The 20,416-nt window shown below is 38.9% G+C and overlaps 1 protein-coding gene across 1 annotated transcript in view; it reads right to left on the bottom strand.

The window, feature by feature from the left end:
* The window catches only part of LOC117828500 (oxysterol-binding protein-related protein 10), a 97,277-nt gene that overhangs the window by 44,066 nt on the left and 32,795 nt on the right, over positions 1-20,416 (bottom strand). The window contains exons 6-7 of the mRNA XM_034705679.1: positions 15,235-15,303; positions 10,149-10,346 (exon numbers count right to left, since the gene is read on the bottom strand). Of these exons, the coding sequence (XP_034561570.1) occupies positions 10,149-10,346; positions 15,235-15,303 (267 nt within the window). The remainder of the gene's footprint in view (positions 1-10,148; positions 10,347-15,234; positions 15,304-20,416) is intronic.

Below are 20,416 nucleotides of genomic sequence, written 5' to 3'. Positions count from 1 at the left end.
GATATTTTCTGATCAACAGAGCAAACTACAGTAGAATCAGGAAAACATCATAGATTTAACCATTTATTGCCATATGAAAATACAGTTATGCTTGACCCTATAGACCCTATAAACAGGAGGAGTCAAAGTTTAACTATCAGCAGCAGAGTGTGGGCAGCAAAGGTGTTGCAGGGATTAGCGAGAGGGAAGACGTGTATAAAATGTACTGTTAGAATGACCTGTGAATGGTTGTGTGGATTAGAAACAATGATTCAAACTGCAGCCTGACAGCATCTGAGGCATATGCCTTCCAGTCCTACATGAGCTAACGTAAAGCTTCATTTAAAAGACTGACTTTAAAGGTAAATCTACATCACCTTAAAGCTCCAGTGAGAAGTTTTTAGCTGGTTATAAAACAGAGTGAAATGAATAATGTCACCTCTTTATGACCTACAGAATCATACACAGCCAATAGCATGATGAATGATTAGTTCTACATTGTTGCCTTTTTAAATTCTGTTGGTATGATCATTACATTCGTAAAAACAGCAAAGAATGAGGGAAAAAGTTAAAAGAAAACAAACATGAATGTAACACCTTGTTTCTCAACATCTCATACAACCATGATGTTTTATTCTTGTGTAGGAAGTGATACAACTTAAGAATTATTCTAGTGGTGTCACCTCAGTCAACAACTCACCCAGAACCATCTGCTCCCAGACAGCTGAGCCAAAAACAGAAACTGGTGAAACTCTTCAAACAAAAAAAAGTTCTCCCCTCCGCTCGCACAGACACAGAGAAAATTTCTTTGTGAGAATTATTTCTGTATGACTCACCTCCCAGAGTCAAAATCTATCACAACAGAAAGGAGACAAAGTCAGCTCTCGCTGGCGGGTAATAAACCTCTCCTTAGGCTAATGAATCTGGCTTGTTTATCAGCCTGGAAATGTTGTATTCATTAATATTGTATGGCACACACTCGTCCCTTCGCACACACTTGAGTAGCACATCTGTCTCCCTGCATCACCAACAGATCTATTTTTTAATCACAGTGAGCTGTTGTGGTGCAGTCTAAAGAGGTGAGGACACTCCTGTAAACGAAAGTTTCCTTTTCTTAACACATATCTTGTCCAATCATTCATCCATAAAGTCAGGTGAGATGGTATTTTCCTCTGGAAGAAGGAGGTTAAGTTTTGTCTCGAGTACTTGTTATAAATAGATTCTTGTTGTTCAGCATGCTGATACTGTATCATTTTCACAGCGCCCTTCAAGCAATCAGAACATGCTGATCTATTTTTTTTCACAACATTTTCAATTCTTTTTTTTTTACCCTATCATGGGGATGTAATTTTACTTTAGAAAATAATTGGAGTGGGATGTTTTGTTTCTTTGGCAGATATTTACAGTTCTACATTACATTCTTATTCATTATGTTATGTCTTCTTTATGACATACAAAAGCACAAGAGACCAGCAGCAAGACAATATATACAATATATTGCTTTTTTGAATGTATGTTACTGGTGCCACTAAGTAAGAGCAGGCAGGGTGGAGCAGAACTGTGTCTGTGCATCACTCTGCTCACATCCTGTCTCCTGTCACCTATAGCTCTGATGCCAGCACAGCAGTAGGACTACTGGGTCCCATCATCATAACCCAAAGTGATGGCAAGACACTACAGGGGCGTGCATATCACACCTTTAACTGGCCATATAAAAAGACCTCCTGTTAGAGGTCTCTAATTTGTAGTCCTGACCTCCTGCAGTCTAAAGTGACACCTCTGAGAAGAGTTTATCTAAAGTGCTTTTCACCACAATCTGTTAGGAATACAGCATGAGCTTTTGATACCAAATTAACACGTTCTGGTTAAGGTGTGGCTCTAGATTCAGTTAGTGTGTGCAGTTAAAAGAGTTGAAGAATCGCTTACTTTGAAATAATCCTCATGCAATGTGTAAATATAGGCAGAAAAAGAAAAGATTTGGAGAAAGCATGACCGGATTTGTTGTGCACCAGTAATACCAGACATCAGAACTGCCTCAGGGTCTATATTCACTAAAGGGGCCTTTAGCAGGTGGCTGTGAAATTCTCTGAGCAATTGTGTTGCTATGCAACCTTAAGTAACTCTAAAAAACCCATACCATGCTCAAAAATAACACGGCTCACTAAGTTTTATAGTGCTCACTGAAATGTGTCTGAATTTCTCGATAAAAGCAACACGAGAGATTTCTGTAAATATGGACAAAAGTACCAAATGTAGAGATGACTTTTACTCTTGTGCAAACAGACACAAGCATAGTATACAAATACAGTTGACAGACTATGAATAAAAGTAATTTAGAGATAGAAGGAAAAAGACCAAGAATATGTGAGGCTTAATTAAGAGTGCTGAGTACAAAATGAGGAACATATATCCTTCTTAATTGCGAATTCAAAATCAAGCTCACAATGAATATTTTCACACAGATGCTTTGACATAAGATTTCAAATAATGTTGTTCTCTGCATGTGAATTAGTGTGCAGCTCATATTTCTGTATTTGGCTTACACTGTTAGACATGGACTTAAAATTATAGAAGACCTTTGCAAGAGCCAAGTCAGTGGGCTTAAGGTAATTGCAGCACCCCTCCTCTACACACACACAGAGAGAGAGAGAGAGAGAGAGAGAGAGAGAGAGAGAGAGAGAGAGAGAGAGAGAGAGAGAGAGAGAGAGAGAGAGAGAGAGCTCTCTGGAGCCAACAGGACCAGTGGTGCTTCCAGAAATAGCCTAACCCCAGTGATCCAGCTCTGCAGCAGCAGTGTGAGTGCCCAGTGGTGCTGCTGCTCTCAGATTCAAGGCGTTTGATGAGTCTACATCAGCCGTGACAAGCTGGCTGGGGAGAGACAGTAATGTGGTTTGACTCCCACCGTCACACAGTCAGGGGAGAGACAGATGCATGCATGAATGGACAGACGGATTGGAGATGACAGCAAGACAATGGCTGTAACATTCAAACCAAGACTTCACGAAAACGTGGGGGCATCAGTGTCATCTTTAGAGATATGAGATATATCTTTAAAATATGATCTGAAATTTATGTGGATAATATTTGTTCACCATAGCAGACACCCATTTGAAAAAAAAAACGTTGAGTAATCATGCCTCAAGAACTGTGAGGAAATGTTACATTTTAAGCAACATCACACCCTAGTTGTTGCTGTTGTACTGAATATCAGCACAGCTGTGGTTCTGTCATAGGCACAAGGCCACAGGCTGAGTAGAGATAATAATCACAGCTACGTATGCCAATATCCTGTACAACAGCACAACCTTGAGTGTGACACTGCTTTTAAAACACCATCTCTAGCATATAGTGGTACAAAGATAGTTCAACAACTTATACAACGACTAATACACACAGCCAAAATACCGGTGCCGTTGTACTCTATATTAGCACTGATGGAATGTCTATTGTCCAATCAAAAGACTTCATAGGAACTAAACATTGTTCAAAAGAGCTGTACATGAAAATGGGTTTTATACATTCAATATTTTTGATGAAAAAAAAAAAGATTGCACTGTTCTAACAGAAGTTAGAAACTAGCCTGGATAAGACATTATGACTTCAAAGCACACTTCACAAGTGCCTGTTTAATGCAGAGCTGTTGTTGGTTTGAATGCTCTGATAAAACTCAAGCACACGTCCAGTGTCTCATGAGGAATCAATATGACTCTCTTCAGAAACAAAAGGGGATGATTTGGCTTTTTTAATTAGGTTTAGGAAATAGCTACCAAATGATAGATAACACTAAAGTTATTCCTGTCTAGCTGTATTCAAAACCCCTGAAAGCCATCCAAAAGTACAAGTGTGGATGCAAACAGCCACAATTTTCACTCAGACCATACCCAGAGTTTTTTGTAAACCCAGAAGAGCAACATGCAAAGGGATTAGTAAAAACATCTGAAGTTGAAGATGGAGAATCACTTTGAAGATGAGAATGATGAAGACGCCGGTCCGTTTACATGAAGCATTGACAGTAATGCAAAATCTCTCATTGTAGCCTGTAGCTTCGTCCACCATCATGTTATAAAGATTACACTGTGGCTTCTGCAGAATGCTTTTGATGTCATGTCCTGCTTCCCAAGTCTCATCACCTCCCTCAGTCTGATGGGGAAGACTTAAAGCAGTGAGGGACACATGTGAACAAGTAACTTTGGAAAATTTGAAAAATGAAAAAGAAAAAATAGAAAGCATGTGTAAAATAAGATCTACAGCTGAAAGCTTGTGATTGTGACTTTAAAAGTAATTTCCTGTGCCTTTGAGCCAGGTTAGTGGTAAACACTTTAATCCTTTCAGACAGAAAGTATCCTGGATTGATTGAACCACAACCCTGGGTTCTGCTGCTTCTGTTCTTACACTGTATCTCTGAACCTCCTGCCTGGTGTTAGGACGGTTCAGTGAGTTCAGAGCTGAGGAGGCAGATCATGAGGAAAATCACTGAGGTGCAAACACTGCTTTCCTTTAATGGTATCTTGAAAGGAAAGTTGTAAGCATCTGTTGTTTGGTGGGTGTCTTATGGGAGCATGAAATGACAGTGAGCAGAAATAGGTAGAGTACAACATCCCCGGTGATGCTACTTGACCATAAATCCACTGATAATCTGCACACAGCAGCTTTCAGGTCTCTACTGCATACAGCGGAGAATAAATAACAGTGCAGGCAGACTCCTTTACTGTCAACTCTAGCATCCCTTCGGCCCTGTGCCAAACCAGTCGGGCAAAGTTATGAGCCTGTGATAAATAAAGGGAGAGAGCAAACGATATGAGGAGGGAAAGAGGGTGTGAAGAGACAGAAAACGATGGCAGATACGATTCAGGTCACATGAAGCTGCAATTCTTCAGAACCAATAGAATGTGAAGCTAAAGAGAAAATGAATCACATCACAAAGAGGGCTATTTTTTTCCTCCTGCAGAGGAAACACAAGCACCAAAGGAGTGTTTGTTTTGCTTAATGATCACGCCATCTGCTCTGTATTTACTCAAACTGTCCCGGGTTCACTCGAGGAGACACACTCTGCCCCTGAGAGGTGAGAAATGACTCTTCACTCTCGCTGATCGCTAGCTGTTCTCTTTCTGTCACAGAGTGAGTCACTTAGACAAGATATTCTTAGCGAGACACAGCGTGGTGCAACTGAACAGGGAATTTAATGACTCGAAACCAGCCAGGTCTTCAATGAGCAAAAAGGCATGAAAGAAAGATTTTTTTTTTTTGCATGAAATATTGATGCTCCTCGAACGGCGTCATAAGAATGACAAGCAGATGAACGCCAAGGTTTGAATACACAGTTTAGCTGAGGGGCTCTGCAGTTTATTTCCTACTGCTCCAGTTGTTGGAGAGGAAACACGGCAGTACAAAGGTGCTCCAAACCGGCTGTGAGGGTTCAGTGACATGACAGGTTATTATGTAAGCACTGTTTTTTTTTTTTTTTTTTAGCCCTGTAGTGTATTAGAGCGCTCTATTTGGCAGACACCACAGAAAATGGCTGTGTCCCAGTTTTAGACAGACAGTAAGTAAAGAGCCATCTTTGTCATAATGGGGAAAGGATCAGACAGCTACAGGTGAAAGATTGTGATCTTATCTAAGTTGCCTTGAAAAAGAAAGGATTCCAGTGTGAACATGAACAATAAATAAGAAGGAAAGTAGAAAAAGAAACATATTAGTAGATAGCTCTGAAATAATACACACTTATCTTGATGCAGCTTTCAAACATGATTACTTGCATTTCTTTCTTTTTTACGCATTGACTTCACTGTGTATAAAAATAGATGTCTCCACCTCTTCAAAATGTACAAAAGAGGGGCGCTGGTGGCCTAGCGGTCTAAGTGCCCCACATACAGAGGTTACTATCTTCATTGCAGGGGTCGCCGGTTCGATTCCCGGCCGGTCGACCATCTCCTGCATGTCTTCCCCCACTCTCTCCCTGCATTTCCTGTCTCTCTTCAGCTGTCCTATCAAATAAAGGCAAAAGGGCCAAAAATATAACTTAAAAAAAAAAAAAAATTACAAAAGAGAAGCCAAAATACCCCCTACAATGGGTGCTAACAATTTGTGCATTTTGAGCCAGAGTCTGTTAACAAGAGATCCCCTGATGGAGCTGCAGGGTTGACCTCCCACCCCTTCCACAAACCCTGTAGTTCCCAAACTTTCTCTGCAAGGCCACCTATGGTAGTCAAGAATATTTACAAGTCCTACCTACACACAGTACACAACGACACATCAAGTGAAACATAAAAACTTCTTGATGTGTGGGGGGTGTACTGTTAGTGGAGGTCAAGCAAAGGAAAAGATATGACTTGTCATAATTTCTTCTATTAGCCTTTGCAGTATAGAGTAGAGAGTACATTCATGCTCAGCCTAGCGTTAACCAGTCAAGAAAGTTGGCCATGCTTTGCTGTTAGAGCAGAACTGTGTGCAGTGTTTTCAGTGACTTCACCAATTGGTTTCTGAAACAGCATTCTGACGCTGACTCTGACCAAACTTTCAGTTGACCTCGCAAGAGGTGAAGATAAAATGAGCCTTTAGTCTCCTCGCTAGCAGCTACAGTGCACCGTCTCTCAGTCGAGTCAGCCATGTCCTGAATTAAGCAAAACATACAACATGAATATCTTCATAACTAATGAGTTATATTTAAGAAATACTCACAGTACAGGGTTCAGGGGTAGACAAATCAGCTATTCAGACCAAAATCGTTTCTTAAACCAGACTGTTAACATGTTAACTTTTGCTTCAAAGATGAGCTTTTCAGAATGGGTGTGTATGTGGCTTCCAGGCTTTTTGAACCCAGCCTCTAGTGGACACTCAAGGAACTTCAGTTCTCAGCACTTCTGCAATTTAATTTTCATGTCTGGAGGTTGCTGCTGGACCAAAACAAACATTCTCAGGTTGGTACAGTCATCTATAGTGGAACGGGAACTTGTGTTGGTCTGAACTCAACACTCTTGCTTAAGGAAAGTTCAGTGACCCTTGTTGTTGTGTGTAGTTGGTGTGGTGTTATGGTTTCTCTCACATCTGTCAATCATGGCGTTACACCCCTTTTTATTGCGTTAATTACTAAACTTCTCACAAAAATGAACATTTGGATAAACAGCTGCATGATAAGCACTAATAAAAAAAAAAAACATGTCTAAGAAAAAATGTTCTGACATGTTCTGTGGTTTTAAAATTTGACCCTTGACCTGTCTGTTAGCATGGAGGAGGCAGCTTTGTTACTTATTCTGACCATGACATCTACAAATGTTCAGACTAATTTGGACTCATTTATCAGGTAAAAAAAACATTTATGGCCATTGGTGTCGTTGGACCAATGGGATCTTTCAAAATATGATTTCATCATCTTAGTGGGTGCTCTTCCATGTTGAACACCACGTTTCTTCAGTAGCCAAGAACAGACAAACTTTATCTAGAGACTGACATTTCAGTTTAGTACGAGTGTCACTGCCAATAGTTTCTCCAGCTTGCAGTGCTCAATCTTTGTTGCAAACCACATTGGCTTTATAGCATATAAACATTTATATAATAAAACTTATGTTGAACTTTTATTGTTGCATTTGGGACAAAAACAAATCAGACAGTATGTGGGGATGTAACAATATTTTCCAGAGTAGCAAACATGTCTTCTTCCCTGTCAGCTTCTGTTTCTCTTCTATGTGGCTTCATTGTGTTTGGGCAGAAGTGTTTTATATTTAGAAAGCCCCTTGTCTCTCCTTGTCAATGTTTTATTCTCCCTCCAAACTGTTAAGTCATCTTATCTGCATAATTCAGCGACCAGATGCACAGCTGCTTGGCAACGATCCTAAGAAGCTATTTTCATCTCTTAACAAAAGAGTAACAGCAAATATTGCAGCAGGTAAATTGCTCTGTCGTTTTAGGAGTCAGGCAAACAACCACATCTTCATCATACCTTTATCATTTTCGATTCACATAACCCAACTTCAGGCCTTATCTCTTCCAATTAATCAATGAAAACCAACTGCAGACGGGCTGTTCTCTTAAAGATAAGCAGAGAAGAGGATCATGTGCTGAGAGTATGGAGATGTTGAAGATGAGGACTGAGTAGTAACCAGAAGTGACAGGTCTGGTGAATGAGCCCCAGAGAATTAATGAGGATCGGAGCTTCTGAATAAATCAAAAACTGATGGGAATTTTCAAGTGAGGGGTTTGTAATTAGCAGAGGATATGCTTGCAGGTCTTTGAATTTAAGCTCTTAAGAAAAAAAATGGCAAAAGTATTAAAATATACATTCAAGGATTTACACCAGACCATGCAAGATAGTGTTTCTACATGGATAAACACACCTTTATTATTAACGTCTTTTGCCAGCCAACAACATACACTCCATCAACTCCTCCCTCTGTGAAAGGCCTTGTTAATCAGTGTTGATAGATAGTGTAAAAATGCCAACAAAGCTGAACTAACAGTAAAGACTGTGCAGACCGCAGTCAGTGTCAAGGCTGCCAGGAAACCAGAAATATCTGCTGAACTCACTGCACCAGCATCCCACCTGAGACCAGAGTGCAGACTCTGAAAGCACAAAGGCCATGACAAATACAGAGCAGCTTTTGTCCAGAGTTTGCTTCAAGTGATCAGAACAGACAAAGTTTCTTGATGGACTTTATCCAAGGTTAACAGCTTTGTTTTTTTCTAACAATCAGGGGATTTTTCAGATTAATCACTGATTTTTTTTAAACAAGATTGAGCTGGCAAATGTGTATAAATGCTTTAATCCTAAACCAAGGTCAGCTTAATTTATTCGAAAAAGTCGAACGGTACATTACAAAATGTTGTTGTCTTTGCACACTCTAGCACAGAGGCTACAGTCCTTGTTTGAGAGGTCACTGGTTCAACTCCTAGCCTTGTTAATTGTTCTCTACACATAACATTTCCTGTCTCTCCACAGCTAACCTATCCAATAAAGGTCCAAAATGTACTTTGCACCTTCAAGGGACCAAAACCACCCATTTTTAATCAAATGATGACAAAGAAAGTCAAAGATGTAAGTCAGCTAGATGTGTTAGCCTTGCTACTTTGTCTCCATGTAGACTAACGGAAGAAGTTATGCAGAGGAAAATTGATTTAATTAAAAATGTTGCTGGAAACTAAGTACAGACACAGCATAGTCACCTTTTAAAATACCAATGAACACAATACACTAATTTGACAAAACTGTGCTAAAGGGAGTAAAGGGAAGTCAATTTTGGAATTTTGGAATCGCATATAATTTAAAACCCTTCATCAACAGTGCCTTCAATGTAAACCTCAATTGTATTTTCTTTTAACTTGTCAGTCTGTAAATTGCCTTTGTGTGTTTTCCTACATTTATAATGTATATTTATATTTATTTTAAATGTTTCTGTATATGTTGCCTGCCAGGGACTAAGGCTGTAACAAAAAATCCTATTTAATATCCTATATAATTATTTTGTTAGTGATGTTCACCTGTGTTCTCTGCCCCTCTCACATAAACAAATGAATGACATTTGTAATTTGTTATTGAAAATTCTACCATGTCACAAAAATTGCTCTCTGAATAGAGTTACACAAATATCAAGTAATGAGGACGCAGCTGAGCCTGGTTGTAGTGAGACAAAATATATTGTTTAAATATCTAATTGTAATAAGTTACAAAGAAACAATGACATTTGTACTACATAATACAACCTCAGGCAACAATAGATAAGACAGCACTGTAGCTTACACAGCCAAGGGTAAACATGCTAGCAGATAAGTGCCCTAGCGGTAAGCTAGCTCTAATATCCCAATCAGTCATGTGACCTTAGCTTAAATGTATAAATTGTTCTTGCCTTACTTTTTTTTGCAGTTGTTGTGCTATTTTAGATTTATAGAACACCTTGTCTGATTAATCCAACTTTTTATATGTTTTTCAAATAGACTTGCTGTAGCAGCTTTATGTTGCAGGTTCAAAGCTATGAATTTAATGATTACAATGATATCAAAACTGATAACAATGATGACTAATGCCATGAAAATAAAACTCAAGTTGATTACAAAAATATATAACGATCAATTTGGCTTCTTCTTCTCTACAAAAGGCAGGTACGCAAAAAAAAAGGTGGGAACACAAATCCATTTGCACTCCCAGGGCCTTGAAATGTTGCTACGCTTCAAACACCCACCTCTTTGACCTCCAGCAGCCGTCCTGGGTACTGACACTTGGCCCGCCTGGCGGCAGCCGGAGACTTGTGGTGGGTGATGGTGACGATGTTGCCGGGTGAGGCCGCGTGGCTCAGGTGCCTTTGAGAACCCGGGGATGAAGATGGAGTTAGGTGGGGGAGGAGAGAGAAGCTACGTGTCCGACCAGAGGACGAGGAGCCCTAGAGGAAGAAGGGAGATGACACAGAAAGAAAGAGAGAAGAGTAGTGTGGGGTTTTAAATGTTAAAGGGTCATGATGATGTTAAAAGAGGAGAGCATGTTCTATGAAGTTATCTCATGATAAAGGTTAAAGGGAAAAATGCCAAGGGACTGCTCAATCAAATAAAATATAAAAAGAAACAGAATTAGATTTGTGTGTAAGAAAGAAGCTTTTATGTTTATGGCTTAATGCTACAGCACTTAGCTTATGCAATCTGTAGTAATACAATTTTTACCAACTTAGGTTGATATCCCTCTTTATTCAGTTAGTTGCATCTTGCTCTGAGTTTTTTGTGAACAAATTAATCAAATCTTGCTCTTATATGCCAAATACATTCTCATCACAGCTAACCATTAGCTAGAAATTAGCTCTATAATAAGGAAACGTATTTGAATAATCTGAATGCACTCACAAAGTAACATATCAAATAGTAGTGTAAAAAGGTCCTCTTGAATGCCTTCTCACCATTTTACAAACAATTATTTTCTTTCACAACAGCAGTTCAGCTTTTGTTAATGCTAGCTAACATCAGCCAGAGGTTATTAGTTACTATTAGTCAGAAAGGCTATACGCTGTTTCTGTTTCTTTGTTTGACTACAATAACTAAAAGTATCAATAACTTGGTCAAAATGTTCAGGTAAGGTGTGTATGCTGCTTGAAAGGGTTGAATTAATAGCCTAAAAATGTGTAACGGGGCGCCGTTGGACTAACGGTTTCAGCAACATCCCATACATGAAGGCTATAGTCCCTGTTGCGGCGTTCGTGGGCTCGACTTCGGCCCTCAACCATTGTTGCTGTCTTCTCCCGCTCTCTACTCCTCACATTTCCTGTCTCTCCTCAGCTGTCCTCTCAAATAAAGGCTAAAATATCCCAATAAATTAAAAAGTAAATGAAACAAAATTAAATAAAAACTGTGTAACTATACAAAAGGTTGTTAGCTTTTAGCCAGAGGTTTATATAGATTAGCATTATCATGACAAATGTTTACTTTTCTGACGGACTTCAAATTGATTTACAGCCGAGTTATAGAAACAGAAAGTCATCCCTTGTGTGCTTTTGTCTTTTTAGTTTTCTGGGTCGAAGCTAGAGTCATATCACATTCTTCACTCTGATGCCTCCTTCTCTTCTCCTTTGTGACTCTTGTTTCTTCTGCTCACTGACCTCTATGCTCACACAGGCAGTGATGTCAGAACAGCATCTCTCTTTTCAGTCTTTGCTTTTTATTAGATTCAAGATTACAGCAGAGGGGGAAAAGAAACAGAGATGTATTCTTCAGCGGAGAACAGAGGTCCGGTCAGTGAAAATCAAATGAACTACTTGTACTTCAGAACAATGCTCACCGAGAGGGGGACAACCAGCCTTTGGTTCTCGGAAGTGACCGAGGAAATTAAACCTGCGATTAGCACGTCACTGTTACATCAACATATAGTAACAGAAAATTACCTGGTTACATAACTTGAAACACAACAGAAACGTATTGTATAGTGTATGGCTAAGCCACAAACTGTGAGTAAGCAGAAAGGAAAAGTATTTTCATCAGCAGGGACAGATGGACACGCTGATGTTGCACGCACCAAAACTGGCAACAAGCACTGAACATTTTAGATAGGAGAAAATCACAAAGAACAAAAATTAAGAGAAAAGAGTTGCAGCAAAGTATTGAGCTTATGTGTGAAGGGAATATGCTAAATCATGAAATTTGCAATAATTTCATTGGAGCTTGACAGACTTAAAGTCAAGAATGGAAGCCTCGAGAGGCAAGAAAGAAAAACAAATTGAGTCTGATTTCTTCTCCCTTCTTTGTTTATACCGTGAAAAAATAACATTTTTAGCATAACCTTTTAAGTCCTGATATTTTTCATCAGAAAGAGAGATGGGGTCTTTTTTCTGTTACTTTTTTTAAATGCTGAATGCAATCTTTTGCTTTGGTTACCCTTTTGACCGAAGCAGGAGAGGGCAGAGAACATTTAGATGCCTTATTTATGTATGTGGAGTGTCATTTGTGGATTTTCTTGCAGTTTGTTCTGAAGATTTCAGAGATCTCATCAGCAGGCCGCAGCCTCTGTCTGATGAGGTCTGATCTCTGAGAAGTTTAAATTCCGCCATACACACTAATGTTAAAGTTAGAAAAAGAGCATAAAACTTTATGACGTTTAAACAGTAAAATCTCAAAAACTGTTAAAGATGCAGAAAACAGTTGAATATGACATAAATAGTCAAAAGATTTGTGAACATTTTAAAGCAATAACAAAGTCTGTAAGTTGAAGTATGCTGAAGCTTCAGCATCTTGAAGTTAAACGAGTGAAAACCAGATTTTCAGAATTCTCCCATCTGTTTCCTTTGTAAAAAAATGTTTAAATAAAGTTGAATACTTCAAAAAGTATAAGGGCTAGAAAAGTGAAAAGTTATTGAACCCATGTTCTAAAGGAGATGAATAGTTTAAAAGTTGAACAGTGAAAATCAGACAAATTTGAAGGCTGTGAAAACAGGTTCAATAAAAAAACACACAGAAGTGGAATAATAAACAAATAAAGTTTACAAATATCAACATGTTGAAATGCTAACTCAGCTGACTCACCATTTTAACATAATGGTTGTAAGTGTAAACAAAACAGAATAAAAAATGTGAGCATTTCATTGAAATTGCCAAAAACAAAAAAAAATCATCAACAAAAATCTATGTGAGCACTCTGATTATACCTGCACATTTGTAGCATTTTGTTACAAGAGCATAAGACTTAGGGTACTCAGGTTCTAAAAATATGCTTGATTAAGAGACATTTTGCTGTAATGTTACTTTATCATCAGCCAGCACTCCCACACATGGTGTAGTCAAATTAAAAGGAAATTACCTCATATGCCACTGATTAGGCATAAAACAAAGAAAATATACAAATAATACTGTAAAGTAATCCATAACTGGGACTACATCGGCATAATTTTAGATTATGTAAAAGGAACGTTTGCCTGACAGACCCTGCTCAGGGGTAAAAAATATCCTGTGTCTGGAGCTTCACTTGTGCTCAGCAGTGGGTCGTACGTGGGCGGACTCTGCCCTGTGTGAAGCAGCGTGGGTAGATGGAACAAGGGTCGGCTGCTGACCTGTCATTTTCTACACTACAGGGAGAGAAGCTAATTACACACAATTAGCTATTCACTAACAAGCTTGGTAGTCGGATAAGGAAGTAGTTTTTAGATTCCTGTAAACATACATTTTAACTAAAACAGCTGACAGTGGTAAAGAAAGATTTAAGTTATCAATACAGGGATAAGGCTCTGTCTTAATCAGGATTTTAGGCTTTAATGTATTACATTTTCATGAAGCAAATCATAGCAAACAACTTTTTATGAGAACACACACAGTCTGGCAGACACTGCACTTAAAGTCCAGGACAGACAAAAGCACCAGTCGGCAGGAGCTGGGTTGTACACTTACACACTCTTTAGTCAAGCAGAAAGTAAACAACATCACCAGACCACAGTCCACAGTTTGACTCTCTGTGCCCTTCCTGTCAGGAGTTGTGTGGGCATGTGCTTCCTATCTAAATACTGAGCTCATACAAGGCTGTGGGTTTTGTTTCAACATTTGGGGACAGAAATCAAACAAGGTGTTCTCTGACCAGGAAATATGAGCGTCTAATACTTATTATTTACTTTCTGGTGTGTTTTTCTTTCAGATTTCTTCAGTTTCTGCACATATTTATTGTGTCCCTTCTATTTCTTTGACTTAAGTCTTTGACTTTATTCAAAAGTAGTTTACTAAGCAATATGAGTATGACAGTATGTGATGGTTACCAATGTAGACAGTATCTGCAGAGAAATACACCCCCATGTTTTTCGCATGTGCTGAAAGTAGAATTATTTTACTCAACATCTGGAGAGATTCCTTTTACCCGAATCTCTTCCTTATTACCAGGTGGTGTTCGAGGTACATTTCAACATTTGTTCAAACTTGGGGTTTTGTTCTCCTGTGTTTAGAGATCTCAACCTAACTCTGCTCCTCCAGATAAAAGCACTTTGTATCCATCCTGAGAGAAAAAGTAGAATACCAAATATCCTACCTCATATTTGTTTGTCTACCTCATCTGTTTCCTTAGAAAAGCCCCCTTAAGTCCACTTTGATAAATGTGTTTACTGCACCTGTATCGATCAGCAATATAAAAGGTGTCGGCACTCTTTTTACTCGGTTGCTTATGAAGACCCTCGCTCCTGGCTCCTTTTCTGTTGCAATAAATAAATCTCGCTACACCTTTCCTGTCTAAGAGGTCTGTTATCAGAGATGTAGCCAAGCCTGCACCGCTGGCTGCCTCGTCGCCACAGTGGCTGCGATAATGATCTGAGAGGCAGACAACGTCGCTCGGGGACGGATTAGACCACAGCAGTGGGTACAGTAATAACAGCTGCTGCCTCGGCACAGCCTCGCAGTCAATGAACAGGAACAAAACACCCGTTCAGCTCTGCCTGGCAGAAGGAAAAAAAAGATAGATGCACTGTCCTCCTTCCGCTATTCTTTGCTTATCCAATTTTCTCTCTTCTTTTGATTGCTTTTCTCATCATGGCTGAGTAGAGTAATTGGACTTTCCTCCTGCCCCAGCTGTGCAGCAGTTTGAAGTAGTGAGGACCTACATGTTGAATAAACCTGTCTGATGCATAATCAGGCTGCAGTATTTTATGGTCTAAATGGACACATGAAAGAGTGTGTCTGTGACGATAAGTCAGCGTTGTAAAAAAAAAAAACTAGGTACCCATTGCTCCCTTATGTTTTAGAAGAAACTGTGTTTGTGAAGCTCTAAGTAGACTGCATCTGAAGCCATATGAGGGATCTGTGCTAATGTGTGTTGAGGCTTACCAGCCCCTCCTGGCCTCCTCCAGCTCTTTCCACACTCAGGTGTTCATCTGAGCCCTTCAGTTTCCTCACCTGAAACCAAACAGAGAAAAGAATCAGTTAATTTAACAATTTATAAATAAGAAACAACAAAATTAAAAAACTTGGTCGGATAATAGCACATTTATACTGATAAATACTCACAAGCGTTAATATTTACACATATTTGGGATTAACCGATATTGGATTTCAGGGCCGATACTGATACTGATAATTAATTGTTTGTGAGACTGATAACTGATATTTAGAACAAATATTAAAGTAAATTAAACAGATGAATGTGTATAACAGCAGTGAAGAACGTTTTAACTCTGAAAACTGTCCACCTTTTACAGAGCATGGATGTATTGACCAGCCATACAACCGCTCAGATATTTCACTTAAGTAAAAGTAGCCGCAGTTGTTGGCAGGTCATTAGATGAGACAGGGAGTTAAAGAAAACAAAGGACAAACTGCAGCAGAGCCAATGGGGTACGCTTTTCAAATAGAGAATTTTACCAGTAATCGGTAAAATAAAATGCGGATGCAGGTAATCCGCCAAAAGCCAAAAATTCGCCCCCGATAATCATCCAGGCTGTTAATTGGTCCACCCCTTGTTGGGCGTTCAAACCGAATGTGAATAAAATAATTTGTGTTTGGTGTGAAGAACCCAATTCGAGTGAAATTCATGTGAAGTCAATGTAAAGATGCAAGTAGATGTAAGTTCTTGTCAAGCAAATGACGCAAATTGGGCCGCACGAATGAAGAAAACTTTTTGCATGAATGGCGCACATTCGCTTATTCCCTCCTCCGGTGATGTATGATTTGACAAACAGACCGGCAGAGGTATATTTTTCTGTGCAGCTTCTTTTAATTTTTTGACACTACCTTAATTTCGTGGGAAAAAAATAAGAGAGAGGAAGATAAAGAGGAAGAAAATTGAGTGAGGAGGCCGGATTATCTGGTAAATTGTGAAAACCTTTGTCTGTCACTTCATTCCAGCTATCAGTTGAACTAGCAAGTCATCACTGCCCCCTTTAGCAAAACCAGCTTCACCATTCAATGTAGTCAAGCTCAACTTTTTTTTATTACAATACACTGGAGTAGCGTTTGAAGGGAACCCCTCCCCGATCACGAAAATGTGCATCTTGGGCACTCACGTACACGTAATTTCGACGTGAGTAATTCATGCAAATTAAGCGAGTTATTCATGTAAATTAAGCGGGTAACACAAAACTTTCTGCTGTATGTATTAACACAAATTAAGTAATTGTTTGTGCTTGGTATGATCGTGACATTGCACATATATCAGTGCACCATAGTGAAGGGAAAGACGATTAGGATAATTATAAATAACTCCATCAGATCGTTTTTCCTGCAAAGCAAGCTCCGACTTTACTGTTAAGAATACTGTGACTGTCAAAACACAGTTCATCCCTACATGGTCATTAAATACAGACACATGTGTAGAACCCCATCTTGGTTTGAAATACATGTAAAAATAAAAGTATCAGTTAAGTAAGAACACTTCCTAATGCAATTCAATACAACAAAACCTCAAAGTCTGGCATTAAATTGATCAAATAATGTAATCAATACTTTCTGATAGTCATTAAAAATGTACTTCAAAGAGTTCGGATTCATAGCTGGTTAGTTGTATTGCATCAGATTGCACAGATTCTCTTTATAATCTGGAAACTCATGCATTTTTCATGATGATAAACAGACACATGAATGCAACAGTTCACAACACTGGAAAAGTCCCCAAGCGTTTTTGCGAAATCCACTGACGTCAGTAAGCCTCAGTGTTTGAAATCTAAACTTCACACAGCTTTGATATACAGCAGCCATCAAACTGAGTCCAAACAGCTAAAACCTCAGCCAAAACCCATGAAAGGAACCCCAACATTAGCTCGTTCAGCCTGACCTGCAGCTAAAATACCAGCAGGAAAATATTCCCCCACAGCTTATACACAAAATTTTAATACCATAAGTTTCACAAAGAGATAAAAAAAAGTTTGGGTTATTACTCGCCCTTGTGCACTGTTGGTTTACCTGCAGCGGAGCTCCAGAAGGAACCCTATAACAAGCCTCATTCTCCACTGACTCAGAGGAATACGGATGTACCCCCACTGAGAAACAGACAGCACACAAAAATACACAAACTAATCCCCTGAAGCATATGATTTTAAAAAAGTGCACATGCCTAAATTTTAATCCCTGAAACCCATATTAAAAATGACTGGTCGTGGATAAGGCAGTTACTATTAACATCCAGCATAGTAATCTTTAAGAAATGAGCACACAGAGCTATGATGGTGAAACCAGTGACATTTACTGAGCTACCCTATTTCCCTAAATCAGTTCTATCAGTGGAAGTGCTGAAAATGTTCCTGAGTTAGACAAGCATGAGAAGTTACATGTGACACTTGGAAGCTCAGCTCTGCAAAAAAAAGAAAGAAAGGATGTGTTGGTCCTGGATTTTTAAAAACATTAATTTTGCCCTTTTAATTGGATTTGTCTTGTTTGTTATCTTTGATATCTTTGATAGCTCTGACTCATTGTCTCTTGCTTCAATCACATTTCCTCTTTAACCTCATGCATTTGTTATCTCATGATCTCTTTGTTTGTGTGCACATGGAGAGTGTGACAGGGAGTCAGAAGAAATCTCGCTTGAATAACCCTTGAAAGAAAATGATGCTACACAAGACGGATTAAAATCACCCAACCAAGTCAACTGTTGCTTTCCAGTAAGTCTTTTACACTCTGTTGCTTTTTTAATAAAAGTGTATACATCCCAGCTCTTGTTTTTGGAGAAATTTTGTTTTAAAGGTACGGCACTAGATGTCTGAAAAACGTCAACAGTTAAGCTTTGAAGTTTGTTAGTAATTACAGGAGAACATGGGAGCTGCAGAACTGCATTGAAATAAACATTTAATTTTATTTGGCTGCCCAAAACTCTGAATTACAGAGCACAAGCTATTAAACAATCTTCTATACTACATGAGTGAATAATCCCTCCTTAGGTACGGTGACCACAAGTCACGGTTCGACTGGTACCGTTTTCAAGCTCCCTTTCCCAAGTCCAAACGAATGTCTATCAAACACTTGTATGTGCCAGTTTTGAACAACAAAAACATCTGTAATACCCAACGAAAATGAAATGAAGTCAATGATAAACAGACTAACTGAAGCATTGAAAGCAGAAACCAAATGGGAGAAATTATGGCTTATAAAAACATTGTGGAAGACATCTCGCGACCCCCCATTAGTGTCTCACCCAAGGTCGTGTAGTGTGTATAATGATTTATAAATAAATTAGCATTGTTCAGCTTTATCAAATATAATTTAAAAGAATTATCAATAAACTACACTGTTGACTGCTGCAATGATTTTCTTCCAGGCATGGTATTTCTGGCTCCCTTTGATGACACTTTTCATGCTCGACCTCCGTTGATATTGTGTCGATCTACAGCTCACAAGTCTTTTTTTTTGCCGTAGAGCGTCCCTCCATGTCGAAGGTTCTGTGGGCGAACCCGGCTTAACTGTGAATAATTAGGGGCTTGATATCTAAAAGACGATTGTTTTCAGCCGCCACATATACCAACACTTGATCAGGTGTACACTGTAATTGACCCAGATACAGACATTACCTAAATGACACTTGAACCTTTTCGTACGCCAATTTCTGCACCTAAATCTATGTTGGTTTCTACATCAGATGGATAAATGAGGGCCACAGTGTCCAGTTTTTCTGACTACTCCATCTTATTGAGAAATTAAGCACGTGTACCTGGTCAAGTGCAACCGGCTCTGATGCTGCTGGTCTGCAAACATAGCGTGTCAGTAACATGCCACCTGTCTTGGTTTAGTATCCAAAGATAGGGAAATGTCCTGTTTAAAGTTCTCAACCTTCGTGTCGGTGTCGTTGTTGCTGGCAGTTGCGTATTGCTCTCCTTAAAAAAGCGCATGTGGAGACCCAGCGCACAGCTGAAGCTGCCAGCTAAGCGTCTCCTCTGTGTGCAACACCTTTAGCCAGCTGATTCACATTGAAACATGCTTTAAACTTAAAACAACTCCCTGATAGCTGAGTGTAATGTGTTGTTATGAACCACTTACACTCAGCAGTTAAAATATTTTATTATCAAGAAACATCTGTGTAGCATGAATCACTTGCATTAAAACAAGAACGGGTTGACATTATGAGGAGTTGCAGTTGTTGTGCTTCATTGGCTACGTTTACATGAGACTTTTAATTCCTCTTTAATTCAGAATTAAAATTAAATCCTCTTGAAAAAGATTAAAAATGACAATGTAAACACCTAATTCCGAATGAAAATGACCATCCCGAATTAAACTTAAATCCAAAGTAATTGGTTAGTTTATTCTGATTTTCAATCCGAATTGAATAATTCCTCAATCATGTATACGTTCATTCCGCTTTAAATTAGTTCCGGTCGTTCTGCGCATGCTCGTTCCCTTGTCCTGTCGCGATGACGGACATATTCCGCGCTGGCGGGCACCTATTCCAGGATGGCCGCACAAAGCAAGCGTTGGACTCAAGCCGAGACTATTTATTCAATAGGAGCCCTAGAAGAAATGGATATCATGAAAAGAGTTGATTGACGGAAGCATAAACATGTGGACCTTTTTATTTTTTTTTATTTTTTTTTATTTTTTTTATTTTATTTATTTATTTTTTTCTTTCTTTTTTCTTTTTTCTTTTCTTTCTTCTTTTCTTCCTCTTGTCTGCATATATATTTCTGGTTTGTGTCATGTTTGTCACAAACTGTCAAATATTAATGCAATTTATTCTTGCAGCAAAAGAAAAGAAAGAAAACCTTTTTCTTCTGTGCTTGTGACTGTGTGCATGCAACCATCACCATCCCTCTTAGAACTCTGGCCTATCTTTTATTGGCAGCTAATATCATGTTCTGTAAAAGAGGGCGTGCACACCTAGGTGGGCCAAAAAAAAATAAAAAAAATAAGAGAAAGTGAAAGAAAGATTACATAAGGATATACAAAGGGACAGGGAGAGAGAAGGAGAGAGAGACCTAACACACTTAGATGGAGAGGGACCATCTCACCATGATGCCAAAAAAAAAAAAAATCCGTGGGGTGATACTAATGATTAAGCAACCCTTAGTGTCCACAATCATTACTGAAG

Source organism: Notolabrus celidotus, chromosome 16 (genome assembly GCF_009762535.1).
Source record: "Notolabrus celidotus isolate fNotCel1 chromosome 16, fNotCel1.pri, whole genome shotgun sequence".
NCBI lineage: Eukaryota > Metazoa > Chordata > Actinopteri > Labriformes > Labridae > Notolabrus > Notolabrus celidotus.
This window is presented reverse-complemented; position numbering and strand designations above follow the sequence as displayed.